We start from the raw sequence: 16,370 nt of genomic DNA, 5'->3' as shown, positions 1-16,370 counted from the left end.
GACTTTGCTTGATTATTCTCTAGGAAGTGGAGCACAGGGCTTTTTGGCATGTTGGGTCAGTGCAGGGGTCAGATTCCTGGCTGAGTTATGGGAAGAAAGGCAGCTGGGGGGATGTGTGGTTTCCTCCAGGGAGGCTGTGAAAGTCAGGTTGACACTGTGCCAAGGGCAGTTGGTCTTGGACAAGTGACACCTTTATTGTTTCTGGAGCAGAGTGTAGGTGTCCTGATAAGGACCCTAGGGATCAGATTCATACCTCTGCCCCCCAGGTGGGAGATGGGACAGTGGAACAGAGAAGTTACACCCCACCTTCACCCCCTCTGGGGGAAAGAACTCTCCCTGCGTATCCACCACGTTTCATGGGCCTAAATACCAACCACCAAAGAAAGACAACCTTTGCTCCTCTTGAGGCCCAAGGAACTAGTGGAGGAGATGAAAAGATAATTTCAGATGTAAAGCACCAAGAATAAACGGATAGATGGAGAGTATGCTCCGGAGAAAAACTGGCCTGCTGTGGACAGGGCAGCTTGGGTGAAAGGCTTGGGACAGTGATTGCAAAAGCCCAACGAAAGAACAAACTGGAGTCTTAAGAGAAAAGCTGCCTACCTGCCTTCTGTGGCTGAAGCAAAGACCGCCAGCAAACTGTGGGGCTGCGTCTCAGAGGTGAGTGGGTAGGGTTAGGGCTTAGCGCGTTAGGGCATGGGACTGGATTTTAGGAGAGATGGGTCCTTTGAAAAGGGTTTTCAGGGGCTGTGGCTGTGGCTCAGCGGTAGAGGGCTCCCCTAGCACGTTTGAGGCCCTGGGTTGGGTCCTCAGCATCAAGTAAAAATAAATAAAATAAAGGTATTATATATATGGGGTTTTCAGCCGATGGCTGCTCTCATTTTGTCTGTTTGGAGGTGGGATCTCCGACGTTGCCTAGGTTGGCCCCTAACTCCTGGGCTTAAGCAATCCCCCTCCACTCCACCCCACTAGCTGAAACTACCCGGGCCGCCTCTGCACCCCGCTTTGGAGGGTTGCTTTCCTAGTATGCTTAAAAGACTACTGCGGCCTTTTTGAGAGATGCATCCTTGGTTCTGTCCTGTTACCAACGGCCAAAGGGACAGCAAGCTGACAGACTCGAGAACACTTAGCCTGCGCAGGAAATTATCATCCAATCTCCGGGCGTCTCGGCCCCTCCCCTGCCATCCGAGGGGCGTGGCCTAGGCGGCGGCGGCCCCGCCCCCCGCAGTCCGGAACCCGCGCGCTCACTGCCGGAGGTGGCGGAGATTCGCCCGCTTCTGTGCGCGTCCATGGCCGCCGCGCTGCTCGCCGGGGCCTGCGGCCCCCTTCGCGGAGGTGAGTGTGCCTGGGCTGCGCACCGCCAGGCCGTGACCCCGGCCCGCCGAGCCCGCGTAGGTCCAGTCAGCGTGTCCTGCCCAGCAGCGGGTGGACGGGCTGGCCACACCCGCTCCAGAAGGCCCGCGACCTTTGCCCCAGTTCAGCTGACCCTGGCGCCCGCCTGACCTGACCCTTCCCCTGCTGCCGTCCAACCCCCATCCCTGGAAGCCCCTACTTTCAACCCATTTCGCACAGCTTGCGCCTACACTCCTGCAGAGTCCCAGGTCCACCCTTCCTCTCGTGCCAGGCCTGAGAACTACTTCATCAGTGACCTTGGACAAAACAGTTAGTTCCTTGCAGCCTCAGTTGGCCCAAGTATGAAATGGCCACAGTGTATTACTACTATTCTCATAATTGTTGGAAGGATTAAATCACAGGGTTTATAAATTACTTAGTACAGTGCCTGGCACATAGCAGGTGTTCCTATATAATGTTAATTGTTGATTGTTTAATATAGTACCTTTCCCATCATATCATTTGTCTCCAGGTGTATCGGCAGTGACACACATTTGGCTGAATCAGATTTGAACTGATCCACAGATCTAGTAGATCTCTCCCTAATAACAATAAGGAGACTATGCAAAGTGCAACTGTTAGTATTTCTTTAATCCTCCCTCTTGCAGGAGCTGAGGGTTATTGTGCCCACATTTTATAGATACTGAGGCTCAGGCTTGGTATGGTGGCTCATGTCTGTAATCCTAGCAACTCTGGAGGCTGAGGCAGGAAGGATCACTACTTCAAGGCTAGAGCCTCAGCTACTTAGCTAGATCCCATCTCAAAAAGTGTGGGTGATATAGCTCAGTGGTAGAATGCTCCTGGGTTCAATCCCCAGTTCCAGGAAAAAAAAAAAAAAAAACAAAGAAAGAAAGGAACTGAGTGTTTAAACCCTCTTCTAAAGTCATGGAGTTGTAGTCTTATTATATTTGGTGTCATATTGAGCATTGAATAAAATGGAAGTGTCTGGAAAGTATTTAGTTAGCTTGGGGTTTTTCCGCAGTAGCACTATTGCATTTGGGCTGACATTTTTATGTATGTATTTCTTTAGAGAGGATTCTTGCTATGTTGTCCAGGCTAGCCTCAAGTTCTTGGGCCCCAGTGATCCTCCTGCCTCAGCCTCCTGAGTAACCGGGACTATAAGAGCTCTGTCACCACACAAGCATGATTCATTCATTCATTCTTTCTTTCTTTCTTTTTTCTTTTCTTTTCATTTCTTTTCTTTCTTTCTTCTTTTTTTCTGTACTGGGATTGAACTTGAGGCTGGCACATACTAGGCAAATGTTCTAAATAGAGGTACATCTCTAGCTTTTTTATTTTTTTGTCTTGAGACAGAGTCTTGCTAAGTTGCCTAGACTGGTCTTGAGCTTGTGATCCTCCTGCCTCAGCCTCCTAATTAGCTGGAATTACAGGCATGTGACCCCCTCCCTAGCTCCATAATTCTTTCTTGTGGGGGTTGTCATGTGCACGGTAGGAACTCTGGCCTCTGCCCACTGGATACCAATAGCATTTCTCCTTTAGTTGTAACAACCCAAAATATATCCGGACATTGCCAGATGTCCCTTGGGGATTAAAATTTTCCCTGATGGAGAAGCTCTTAGTGAGTGGATCATGATTATTGTTATTAACAATTATTATTGCTATTATTATTACTCAAGATCTCTTTCATTCGCTTTCTACTGACTCCTGCTATTCCTGCTGGCAGCTCTCCATGCTCGGGTCTGGCGGAAGTTGCACACTATCTACCAGTCTGTGGAACTGCCTGAGACACACCAGATGTTGCGGCAGACGTGCCGGGACTTTGCTGAGAAGGAGCTGTTTCCCATTGCAGCCCAGGTGGACAAGGAACACCTTTTTCCGGCTGCTCAGGTGAGCGCACCAACCACAGCAGCCCATTTTGGCCATCTGCTCTCAGATGACTGGTTACAATGGGGGAGAGGTGACAGTGACAGCCAGAGGCTCTAAGAGTCAGGGAACCTCAAAGGAAGGCATGGGACCCCAGAAATGCTCTGAGTTCACCATGAGGCCTTTAGCTAGGATTCCACTTCCAGAACAATACTAATCAATAACAGGTGGTCAGTATGCTTTAATGCTCACAGGATGGTGGCCATGTGCCTTCCTCACAAGGGTCCTATGGGGCAAAGGTGTTATTATTATATCCCCATCGTAGAGCTGAATGAGGCTCAAGTTTATGAGCAGGTTAGATAATGTACCCAAGGTCATGGGACTAATCAGCTGCAGAGTTAGGTCTTTGTCCCAGGTCTCACTTCTCTCAAGCCTTGAGAACCCCACCAATAAGTGCCTTCCCATGTTCTATTTATGCTCAGTCCATATGCAACGAAATGTTTAAGCTGTTACCAGTGCATCCCTTGACCTAGCAAGATGGCAGGAAAATGGTATAAACACTTAATAGGTACTTGTTGAATCAGTGGTTTGTGAAAGTACAAGTGTTGGGCGCTAATCACATGCCTGTAATCCCAGCAACCTGCGGAGGCTGAGATAGTGGGATCACAAATTTAAGGCCAGCCTCAGCCATTTAGTGAGACCCTAAGCAACTTAGTGAGACCTTGTCTCAACATAAAAATATAAAGGGCTGGGAATGTGCCTTAGTGGTAAAGCACCCCTGGGTTCAATCCCTAGGACCCCCCCCCCCAAAAAAAAAAAACCCAAACAAATGTTTCTTTCCTGTTTTTCAGTCAGAGTAATTTCAGAGTTGTGGTCCCCATGTAAATGTCCTGCAGGTGCTGGAGCTGCTCTTCCAGCTTAATGAATGTGGTCATTATATTGGGCACTGTGCCCGGACGGTGGGAAGACCCAAGGAGCTCCAAGCTGAATACACAAGTGGCATTCTAGGTACCAAAATCAGCTGGGCATTTTGTAGGTATTAGACATGTCAACTCCTTTAATCCTGAGGAAATCCCTACTTACTCCATGTTGCTTTCTGGAATGATTGCCATGATGAAGTGAGATCATGTTTCATGGATGCCTGGTACCTGGTACTTGAACAATGGTAGTTATTAATATGATAGTTGTTATTTTTATTACTCTGTCATGCAACCAGCGCTGGCTTCATGAAAGAAGGTTCAGTTCATAAGTAATTGCTATGGAGTTTTAAATTAAAGAGACAAGACTCTCATTACCTTTTATACCAGCTCCAGGACGGCTTCTCCCAGCTCCCACCTCCAGCCACCTAATGCGGTGGCGAGGTTTACAGAAGAGACTAGTGAGAGAGAGAACACACCAGGGAGTGGGCTTTTATTGGGGAACAAAAAATTCCAGGGAAAATCCCATCTAATGAAGGTTAAGGGGGGCAGCATCCCAAGGTCAGGGGCCAGGCACGCCTCTGCACAAGCCCTCGGACCTGGGAAAGGGTGGGGAATAGCTCTGACATAGCTAAGTGCCTCTGACCCAGCCAGGGAGGTAACTCAGTTCACATGTGAGGATGACCTCCTACACATTACCGTTGAGAAAATAGAAGCCTAGAGAAGGGAAGTGACTCTCCTTTCAAGGTTTGCTGGTGTTTGGAGCTAGGCTTCACAACCCAAGTCTGGCTGGCTCCAAAACCCTTCCTTCACCATCCGTGTGGTTGTCCCAGAGGCCCAGCTGGCAGACAGGGAAGCCCCATGCTAGTTGGGAATAGTGCCATCTAGACTTCGTGGTCCCTGCCCTGCCATACTTACCACACACATGCTCTCAGTGACCTCGACTTTTAGTGCCTTTGTGGAGATGTGCAAAAAGGCAGATTCTTGGTGAGGAGAGAAAGGGGAGATACAGACGGGCTTGGTGCAACAGCAGCAATTTAGGCCTTCAAGGCCCAGCTGTGTGTTGGAATCTTCCTGCCAAGTGACAGATGGCCTGGTTTATTTTTCCTATATTGTGCTCTCTCAAATTATTACCAGTATCACAAACATAGATATTTGCTCTTTGCAAAACAACTGGTGAGAGAAGCAAAACTTTTTACCAGCCTATTCTTAACTAGTTCTCTAGCTTTGTGCTCTCATGCTTGCTCTGTGGGGATGGGGACATTGCAAATTCATCCTTCCAAATTGTGGCAGTAATGGGGCTTGGAGGAGATAAGGGACCACAGCCTCTCTTCCTTCTGGCATGTAGGAGGGGACTCTGGAAGGATTTCCTCAGGGCATGAGGGTAGCTGAGTGGGTGATAGCATCCCTGTTTGGTTTTATTATGTACAAGGTGTTTGCATATCTGTGACCTCTTTGCTCTCCTTTGCCTCTGTTTGCAGGTGATATGTGCATTCTCTCTGGTTGTAGAGCTAGGGAGGAGGAGTGCCAGGCCTTCTGATCTGGCCAGTGTACCACATGAGCAAGGCGCTTGTTTGGTGGCTGATGGATGCATGGGTTATTCCTCAATGTTTGCTTCTCTCATCTATGGCCTAACACTTTTTGCTTTTATCCCTGTTACTGTGTATGGTGCCAAGCGCCCAGTAATAGAAGGTAATTCAGGATAAGGCAGGCAGAAGACTCAAACAACTAGACACACACAAATCATATGGCATATCTGCAGAATTCTGTATTACACATGAATGTCTCAAAATCATAATAGAAGCAGCTGGTAGTGTGGCTCAGTGGTAGAGCGCTTGCCTAGCTTATGCAAGGCCCCGGGTTCCATCCCCAGCATCACAGACACATAAAAACCAAAATATCATACAAAAACCCAAAATCATAATAGTAATAACATCGGTAGCCAAGATTTGGAGGCTTGTATATTCCAGGTGTATATCCGTATATTAACTTATTTAATCTTTAAGACTATAGGATAAGTAAGCACTTAATTATCTCCAGTTTTCAGATGAGGAAACTGGAGCTAGAGGGTAAGTTTCTGACTCAATAGTGGTACCGTTGGTAGGTGAGGAGCCAGCGACTGGCTTCGGAACCACCCCCTGCCTACAATTTCCTTAGTGATTTCTGGTATTTTTCCCTAAAGAATTTTTGTTCCCCCAGAAAAGGAGACTTATGAGGGAAGGGTCAAGGGGAAAGGAATTGCGAGGAGGTTACTCCAAGAATTAGGAGAAAGGCTAGTGCCAATTGGTGATCAGTGTGGCTAGTTTTGTAATCTTAGTTGATCTTTAGTCTTTTTATGTGCAAACCAACAAATGAAAGAAACAATTATGAATTCATAAGGCCATTTTGATATAAAGGGGATTAGGAAACAGAATGGTATCCCCAACAAATTTTGGACTTCTTAACCTTGAATATGTATCTATATGTATAAAACTGAAGCCACTTTCCTCTCATTCACTTGGTGAATTATGATTGAATAAAGCAAAACCTGCTTTTCCTTCTCTTGCTTTGTCTCATATAATGGTAAAGCCACATAGAAACTTCTAGATCACACTCCATTTTTCTTCTCCCTCCTGTCCATTAATTCCACCTGGAAATGTTGTCCTGCCACCTTCTCTCATTTCTTCTAACCAGAACTTATTTCTCTGTCCCAAGGGCATTTCATTTGAAATTCATAATCCTCTGGGTTCATCATATTACACTATTTTTTTGTTTTTTAAGTCCCAGGGATCAATCGAATGCATCAGTCTCTACCATTGAGGCGAATCCCTAGCCATTTTTATTTTGTATTTTGAGACAGAATCTCACTAAGTTGCTGAGGCTGGCCATAGTCGTTATCCTCCTGCCTCAGCCTCCCAAGTTGCTGGATTACAGACATGTGTCACCATGCCCAGCTTGCATATATCTTTTTTTTTTTTTTTGTAGATAGACACAATATCTTTATAAATTTATTTTTATATGGTGCTGAGAATCGAACCCAGGGCCTCATGCATGTGAGGCAAGCGCTGTACTACTGAGCTACAACCCCAGCCCTGCATAGGTCTTTTAAAGAATATATATTTTTTTTAAGAGAGAGTGAGAGAGGAGAGAGAGAGAATTTTTTTTAATATTTATTTTTTATTTTTTGGCGGACACAGCATCCCCGTTTGTATGTGGTACTGAGGATCGAACCCAGGCTGCACGTATGCCAGGCGAGCGTGCCACCGCTTGAGCCACATCCCCAGCCCCAGAATATATTCTTATTTTTAATTGACACATAGTAATTGTACATAGTTGTGGGACACAATGTAACATTTCTATGCATATATGCAATGTACCATGATCACATCAGGATAATTGCCCCATCTGTCCCCTCAGACATTTGTTATTTCTTTGTGTTGGGAACACTCAAGGTCCACTCTAGTGGCTGTTTTGAGATATTTAATTATTGTTGTCGTCAACCATAGTTACCCTATCCTTCTGTGCTGTGTGTCCCACATCAGTTATTTCAAACAGCTTCCTGAGGGCAGAGTCAGGCACTTGTTCTTACTCTTGTCCTCTGTCACTGTGACACCTTGTCGGTAGTAAGTGCTCAGCAGTCAACAGATGCCTATAGGGTTTTGTTGAATTAAGCCAAATTGGGCACCTATTCGATAAGCGCCAGTCCCGGCCTGTAATCCACACACACAGCAGCATCTGGAGGAGGGGCTGGGGGTGGGCCTCTGGACTGCTAGGCGAGAGCTCCACCAGCAAGCTGCATCCCAGCCCCTGGGTTTTATCTTGAATTAGTGGCAACTCCTCATCAAGGTAGGATATGTTATTTTTTAAAGGAAATTAGTTTTTGCCAGGCACAGTCGCACATCCTGTCATCCCAGCAGCTCAGGAGGCTGACACAGGAGATGGCTAGTCCAAAGCCAGCCTCAGCAACAGTGAGGCCCTAAGCAACTCAGTGAGACTCTGTCTCTAAATAAAATACAAAATAGGGCTGGGGAGGTGGCTCAAGGGTCGAGTGCCCCTGAGTTCAATCCTTGGTACCCTCACATCCAAAAAAAAAAGGTAATTAGTTTAGTGAATAAGGTGTGCCTAGAATAAATGCAGTATTTTTAAAATGCCAGTTTAGATGAGAAGTGCCTTGAAGCGTTGTTTTGATAGAAGTCCGTCTGTCCATCTGTCCTTCCTTCCTTCCTTCCTTCCTTCCTTCCTTCCTTCCTTCCTTCCTTCCTTCCTTCCTTTCTTCCTTTCTTTTTTTTTCCTTTTTTTTCTTCTTCTTCTTTTCACTTTATAAAGAAAAGAGTTTTGTTTAGCTCACAGTCCTGGAGATTCAAAGTCCAAGATCGGGTAGTGTTGTTTGGCTTCTGGCAAAGATGTGCCCAAACAGGAAGGTTGAGGGCGAAGTGTCCTTTAAACACTCCCAAACTCGAGGCGGCAGGTGCTGGAGGCTGAGTGGTGTGTGGCTGCTAGAGGAGGGCCTCCCCTGGTTTCTTTGGGGAGTGTGGAACCTGCCACGCTGGGCACCCTCAGGGGCAGTAGCCTCTCTAGAGTGCAGGTCCAGTTGCTGGTTCTCTGACACAAGGGACCAAGAGCCACACTGTAGCCGCTATGGGAGGTTGACCTTGAGAGGGCCCTGAGGGTCAGGCCTCTCTGTGAGAAATGCTGAAACCAGGGCTGCCGGGCCTGCCAGCGGTCACCCCACTCACCTGCTGACCCCTCGTCCCCCCACTGTGCTCTTTTGTTTTGGTTTCTTCTTTTCGTTCATGTTGTCTCCTCTGTCACCCTCTCTTTCCCTCACTGCTGGTCTCCTGTCCCTTTTTCAGGATGCCCTTTAATGAGAGCACATTGTCAGCCGTATGGCTTCCATCCCCAGCTTTTTTTCTAGAATATTCCTGGGGCTGGCCGCAGCACGCTGCCTGAGATGTAGAGATCCATGTCAGTCGGCGAGAGGCCAGACAACCTGGGCTCCCTGATGAAGTGGGGTGGCTGGGTGGACACAGGCTGGGGGGTGGAGCGTTCTCCCTTTGGCCAAGGGAGTCGATGTTTTAAAAAGAAAGCGCTGATGGGAAGGGGAAGGGGAGGCTCGGCGGATGCTGGTGAAGTCCTGTGGCTGTGGCCACTGGGAGGAGCTCCTCCAATTGCCGAGCTGGCCCAGGGAGACTGTCGAGGCAGCCAGAGAGGAGGCGGGAAGAGAGGCCAAGCCAGAGTTCCAGCTGGCTCCCTGTGGCCTGGACTGGCCATGGCTCCCTGTGCCCTCTCTGGGTCAGTTCCCCCATCTGGAAAAGGAAAATGAGAAAATTCTTGCACTGCCCACCTGTCAGGAAGGGACCCTGGGCATTTTAGGTGTGGAGAACTGAGTAGAACTGCCCAGCACTTCTGGTTGTCATTGTCTCTGGGATGCAGTGGGGTCCTGGGTGAGCCATTTGGCCATTGTTTGTTCTAGGGCAGTCTCTCTCTCTCTTTTTTTTTTTTTTTGGTGGTGCAGGGGATTGAACCCAGGGCCTTGTGCATGCAAGGCAAGCACTCTACCAACTGAGCTATGTCTCCAGCCCTTCTAAACAGCATGAGCTATTTTAGCCTCAGTCTCTTGCTGGGAGGCAGGAGAGAGAGCCTTTCAACAAGGTTCCTATGAGTGTTGGACGTGAGTCTTAAGAGCCTTGCGCATTCTAGAACCTAGAATGCAGGGTCCAGCAGCAGAGGCATTCCATAACAAACCTCTTTTGTCACCTGAAAAGAGGTTTGCTGGATGCCTCGTGTGTGGGCTGGAGAGGTGCTGTGTCCAGAGCCACATTTGTGTCAGCACTGTGCCGTCTCCATCTTCTCTACACAGTAAAAAAACTGCAGAAACCATCCTTGGCTTTGAACTTGCCTGCTCCCCAGTTGATTCCTGCCTGTTGAAATGATGTTCATTTCTGGCCAGGCACAGTAGTGTACTTTTGTCATCCCAGTGACTCAGGAGGCTGAAGCAGGAGGATTGCAAGTTTGAGGCCACCCTCAGCAAATGAGACAGTGTCTCAAATTTTTAAAAAAGGCTGGGGATATAGTTTAGTGGCAAAGGACTCTGGGTTAACTCTTCAGGCTCTCCCTAAATGCATATTTCTGAGTAGGTTCATACCCTCTCCCCCAAGTGTTTGGTGGTCACAGAATGACCAGGGATTAGGATGTGGATATCTGTGGAGGCTGCCCTTGTGCCACCTGCACCCTGGCCATCTTCTTCCTTGTCCACCTTGGGGACTGCAGAACTTGATCAGCACCTGGGGTCAGCACAGTGCAGACAAGTTTATGCCCCACTCATATTATGCAGGGTAGACCTGAGGTGTGGAAACCTCACCCCACCCCAAGTTTTGAGTCTTGTAAGAGTTTCCCAGGGGAACAGTCCAAGGAAGAATCAAGCAAGCAGTTTCCTAGAGGACAAAGATTGTCACAGAAGTCATCCCAGCAGGTTGAGAGGTACCCCTTCTCCTTGTGTCATGGTAAATAAGAACTCTCAGCCCCTGGTGACATTAAATGCTCATCAATCTCAGAACAAACCTGTGCAGTAAGTACTGTTTTTTGGGGGAAGAGGAATGAAAACTTTCAGAATCCAGAACTAAGATTAATTATAGAAAAAGAAGAAAAGACCCACAGGCCTTATTCTTAATTTATTCCTTTAAGTAAAATGGTAAGAAAATGGTTAAGAATGCGTCAGTATCCCTGGAGTCTGCACCCGTGGATTCAGCCAACCTAGGATCAAAAATATTCCGAAATAGAACTCCACCTCTTTCTGAACATGTCCACCTGTTTTCTTGACATTATTCCCTAAATGATACAATATAACAACTGGGTACAGAGCATTTACATTATAGTAGGGGTTCAGAGTCACCTAGACATGGTTGAAAGTTTCTGGGAGAGAGCTGGGGATGTGGATCACGGTGTGTGTGACCTGGCCTACACAAGGCCTAATACCTGTTATCAACCCGTCAGTTTGTCAGTCAACCCATTTCCTCCGTGCTGTAGAGATAAGACACCATTTTATATGAGAGACTTGTGCTTCTGCGGGTTTGATATCTGCAGGGCGTCCTGGAACCAGTCCCCTTTGGATGCCAGAGGGTGACCGAAGGAGAGGGCTCATCAGAACACTTCCCCTTCTTCCCGCTCCCTGCATCTCAGAAGCACCTGGTTTTGGTTGTTTCTCCCTGAAGTTAGGTAGGTTTGGTTGTGGTCCGCATCTCAGGTGCACAGCAGCCTTGGAAAGGTTAAGGGACTTGTCATAGGTTCACAGGGGCAGAGCTGGGCAGTATGATAAGCTAGTTAAGATTCTGTGCCGGGGCTGGGGATGTGGCTCAAGCGGTAGCGCGCTCGCCTAGCATGCGTGCGGCCCGGGTTCGATCCTCAGCAGCACCACATACCAACAAAGATGTTGTGTCCGCCAAGAACTAAGAAAAAATAAATAAATGTTAAAATTCTCTCTCTCTCTCTCTCTCTGTCCCCCTCTCTCTCTCATTCTCTCTTTAAAAAAAAAAAAAAAAAAAAAGATTCTGTGCCTTGCCCAGGTTTCAGTCCCAACCATAACTTACATACTCTGTGGCCTGGAGCAGATTCCTTAACCTCTCTGAACCCCAGTTTTTTCAGTTGTACTATAAGGCTAACATGAGCATTGTTTCACAAACTTCTGAGAGACTCAAATGAAGCAGTACACATAAATCACTTAGGTACAGAATTTGGCATATAATAGGCACTTGATATTAATAATTACTATTATTATTATTGTGATTATTCCAAATAAAAAAATCCTAAACTCTTATCATCCGTTCTTTCCTTTTATTGGCATTGGGTATGTAGCAGTGAGGAAAAACAAAGTCCCTGCCCCTCATGATCAAAAAGAGGTCTTAGTCAGAATGAGCACATTGATAGACCTGAAATTCTGGCTGCAGAGCTATTGTGAGGGTGTTGCAAGAGCGTGATTAGACTCTGCACAACAGAGTGGTGGCCCAGAGGGGTGGGGCTTGAGCTGAGATCAGGAGAGGAGAAGCCTGGCACGGTGGTGCACGCCTGTCATACCAGCGGTTTGGGAGGCTGAGACAGGAGGATCACAAGTTCAAGGCCAGCCTCAGCAACTTAGCGAGGTGCAAAGCAACTCAATGAGACCCTGTCTCTGAATAAAATATATTAAAAAAAAAAAAAGGCTGGGAATGTGGCTCAGTGGTTAAGTGCCGCTGGTTTCAACCCCTGGTACCAAAAAAAAAAAAAAAAAAAAAAAAAAGGAAGAAAAGAACAGAAGGCGAGAAGGAGAAAAGAACTAGTCTGTCGAGGGCATTGCTGACGTGTGACATGGGAAACAGCACGTGCCAAGGCGGATGGGGGTGGAGGAGTACAGGTGTGCGCTGCGCCCCTCGGGGAGTGAGGGAAGGTCGGGTGGGCACAGTGCTGCCCCGCTCCTCACCTTGGAGTCCCCTAAAAGCTTTCTATGCCAGGCGGGGGAGGCCCCTCCCTGGACTCAGGGACAGGCATGGGTGAGTGGGGACCTGGCCCGAGTGTCTGCAGACGCTGCCTCGGGGCAGGAGGAGTGGGGGCTGGGGGCTGCCCTCACGCTCTCCTCTTTGCCCTGGGCCAGGTGAAGAAGATGGGTGAGCTGGGACTTCTGGCCATGGACGTGCCCGAGGAGCTTGGTGGTGCCGGCCTCGACTACCTGGCCTACTCCATCGCCATGGAGGAGATCAGCCGCGGCTGTGCCTCCACCGGAGTCATCATGAGCGTCAACAATGTGAGGCCCTCCTGGGCTCCCAGGACCTGCAGGTTGCGGGAGGCTCCCGTGGGTGGGCAGGACCCTGCCAGGGAGCAGCGGCCAGCGGCCAGCCTAGGCTCCCAACCCTCACCTCCCTGGAGTAGCCTCTGGACTTTGTTCTGTGGAGTGGACCTCTGGAGACCGCAGGCTACTGGGCGGCCTCTGACCGCTGCCTGCTGTCCTCCCAGTCTCTCTACTTGGGGCCCATCATGAAGTTTGGCTCTGCAGAGCAGAAGCGGAAGTGGGTCACACCTTTCACCAGTGGTAACAAAATTGGCTGCTTTGCCCTCAGCGAACCAGGTACTGTGGGCTCACCTCAGAATCAGGTGACACCCAGATGGGAGCTGGGGGCCCCTGGGAGAGGCAGGGACAGAGCCTGTGCTGCTGGACCAGGTGCTGCTCCCTATCCCACGGCCAGAGGGAAGGCCCTGTGGGCAGCGGAGACCATTTGCCGGGGGAGGGAATGCTGCTGCCCCTGGTTTGCAGGGAGGACTTGGCTTGGGGTCCTTCTCGCTTGGAGGCTGAGCCTGAGTCTGTGTGTGGTGCAGGGAACGGCAGCGATGCCGGAGCAGCCTCCACTACAGCCCGGGCAGAGGGCGACTCGTGGGTCCTGAATGGCACCAAAGCCTGGATCACCAATTCCTGGGAAGCCAAAGCCACCGTGGTCTTTGCCAGCACAGACAGATCGCTGAAGAACAAGGTGGGCCAGGCTGGCAGGGCTCTGGGCTGTTGTTCTTTCAGTTGAGACCCTCCTGACCTGTGCCTGCTCTGGTGGGGCCGTCCCTCCCCCTGGAACCTTCACCTCCTCCCACCAGGCCAGCAGAGGGTGTGGGAGCCCCGGGCTGTGTTGGCTGTCTTGATGCGTCCAGCCTGGCAGCCTCACAAAGCCTCTTGGGGCCTTCCAGGGCATCAGTGCCTTCCTGGTTCCCATGCCAACTCCTGGACTCACGTTGGGAAAGAAGGAGGACAAGCTGGGCATCCGGGCCTCATCCACAGCCAACCTCATCTTTGAGGACTGTCGCATCCCCAAGGAGAACCTGTTGGGGGAGCCAGGGATGGGCTTCAAGATAGCCATGGTGAGCCTGGCAGTGGGCAGTGCCCTGGGTCCAGGCCCTGGGCCCCGCCGTGCAGCCACTGACAGGCAGGCGGTCCCCACAGCAAACCCTGGACATGGGCCGCATTGGAATTGCCTCCCAGGCCCTGGGCATTGCCCAGGCCGCCCTCGACTGCGCTGTGAACTATGCTGAGAACCGCCAGGCCTTCGGGGCACCCCTCACCAAGCTCCAGGGCATCCAGGTATAGGTATGGGGCCAGGGCGGCATCTTTTGCAGCTGGGTCTGGAGCCAGGGGCCTCTTTCCGGTCCTGCGTCTTCCTCCCCCTCGTCCCTGTCCTTGGAGGGAAGAGGTATACTTGCTGATGGAGGGGGCTGGGTCGTTGCAGTTCAAGCTGGCAGACATGGCCCTGGCCCTGGAGAGTGCCCGGCTGCTGACCTGGCGCGCTGCCATGTTGAAGGATAATAAGAAACCCTTCACCAAGGTGCGTGTGGGGTGGGGACACAGGGCACCCTCTGAGGGAGGTGTCGGGTGGGTCTCAGTTCCTTGGCCCCCTGTGGTCAGAGGGGTGGGCCTGTGGGGTATTGTGCAAAGGGTCTCCCACATGTCCACCCCTGCTGCGGGGCTGTGGAGTGAGGGGCTCCCCTTCAGGGGAGGTTGCTGACTGCCATCCCACTGGTTAGGAGGCGGCCATGGCCAAGCTGGCTGCATCGGAGGCCGCTACAGCCATCAGCCACCAGGTGAGCGTCCAGGTGCTCCCCTCCTCCTGGGTGCAGGGCCCTCCCCATCTTCACCTCCTGAGCCCCTGCTTTCTGTCTTAGGCCATCCAGATCTTGGGCGGCATGGGGTATGTGACAGAGATGCCCGCTGAGCGCCACTACCGTGACGCCCGCATCACTGAGATCTACGAAGGCACCAGTGAGATCCAGAGGCTGGTGATTGCTGGGCACCTGCTCCGTAGCTACCGGAGCTGAGCCTCTGAGGGACCAGTGCCCAGCTGGCAGCGCCATGTGTCTCACCTTGACTCCAGGCAGACCGTGGGCGGGCACCTGCCTCTGCAAGCTCCCCGGCTCCCTGCTCCACAGATCAAAGTAAATCTCAGGGAGAGGACAGGCCAGCCGCCGTGAGGACACATCCATCATCAGCGTGGATCCTGGGTCCTGATGCCCCTTCTGACCGACTGTGCCTCATTTTCTAACCCTGAGTGGCCATGGCCTCCTGCAGGCAGGACCTTGGGAAGGGCTAAATGACACAGTGACTCCCCAGTGCCGTCCTGTGGACCCTGCACCTGGGCATGGAGACTCAGGAGGGACAGGCTGTCCTCAGGGTCAGGGCCCAGGAGGAGCAGGTGGGTGCCTTAGCAGCTGTGGTCAGGCCCTGGGGTCCCTGGCTGGGGAGAACTGCAGGGCTGGGTCACGGAGCCGCCTCAGGTCCGGGTGGGTACAGTGTGTGGCCTGCTGGTCGTGTGGGGACTGACTGCTAATAAAGCCTACCTGTGCCCTCCCCGCCCGTGTCCTTGTCCTCCCTGGTGAGTCTTTTGTCCGCATGGTCCCTGCTGTCAGCACACCCCACCCTGCATGTGGTAGGCCACTGGTCTTGGAAAGCCCCAGGCTTGGGGGGTTGGGCTGCTCAAGAAGGCTCAGGAGAACCAGGAGCCTCTCTGACATCAGGTCCAGTGCCAGCAGAGAGGCCTCCCAGGGATTGTTGGGGGGTCCCTAGGCAACCCCTGCCCACAACCACAGATGAGGGAGGAGCAAGACTCTTGAGGGTGGGGGACCCAGGTGGGTGGAATCAGACTGGAAAGGCAGCTTTTGGGGACTGGGGTGGTGGCTCAGTGGCAGAGCGCTTGCCTAGCACATGTGAGGCCCTGGGTTTGATCCTCAGCACCACAGTAAAGGTCATCGACAACTAAAAATATCTTAAAAAAAAAAAAAAAGCAACTTTTTTTGGTTAGCGTTTGAATGCTCCAGGCACTGCCCCCACTGGGCCAGCCTAGGAGAGGGCCTTGCCAGGGTCCCGGTGCCCTGCTGGGCAGGATCTGGGCATGGGTGCCTGAGATTTAGCTGCTTGGGACAATGTTGTATGTGACTGAGAATCTGGAGAGAGAAATGCAACAGAGCTCTCAAAGGAGGCTGGCCAGCTCTGCCGTGGGAAGGGCAGGGAGGCCAGCTGTCACTGCAGGGGGTTCTCTGGAGGGCACACAGAGGGATAATGATGACCCTTTTGAAGTCTTTGTCCACGGGCTGCTGAGCACTCCAAAGCCCTCACTGCTTCTGAATGCCAAGGGGCCTGCCTACAGTTCCTGCCCTTGGCCACCTGGGCCCGAGGCTCCCACGTGCAAGGCCTGCGCTGCGCACCTGCAGCCCAGCAGCGGGCAGGAGAAGGCCCGGGGAGGAGGAGCTTCTTGTGCA

At 51.0% G+C, this 16,370-nt stretch overlaps 1 protein-coding gene across 1 annotated transcript; it reads left to right on the top strand.

The window, feature by feature from the left end:
* Positions 1–1,175: 1,175 nt before the first annotated feature.
* Acads (acyl-CoA dehydrogenase short chain) lies at positions 1,176–15,464 on the top strand. Its single transcript, XM_005336797.4, has 10 exons — positions 1,176–1,335; positions 3,077–3,240; positions 12,736–12,885; positions 13,095–13,206; positions 13,455–13,606; positions 13,812–13,982; positions 14,065–14,202; positions 14,348–14,443; positions 14,643–14,699; positions 14,781–15,464. Exons 1-10 carry the CDS (start codon positions 1,290–1,292, stop codon positions 14,931–14,933), a joined length of 1,239 nt encoding a protein of 412 aa, XP_005336854.2. The 5' UTR covers positions 1,176–1,289; the 3' UTR covers positions 14,934–15,464.
* Positions 15,465–16,370: the final 906 nt, after the last annotated feature.

The sequence above is a fragment of the Ictidomys tridecemlineatus genome, chromosome 2, assembly GCF_052094955.1.
Source record: "Ictidomys tridecemlineatus isolate mIctTri1 chromosome 2, mIctTri1.hap1, whole genome shotgun sequence".
Lineage (NCBI taxonomy): Eukaryota > Metazoa > Chordata > Mammalia > Rodentia > Sciuridae > Ictidomys > Ictidomys tridecemlineatus.
The sequence above is the reverse complement of the archived record's forward strand: the minus strand, read 5'-3'. Positions and strand labels throughout refer to the sequence as shown.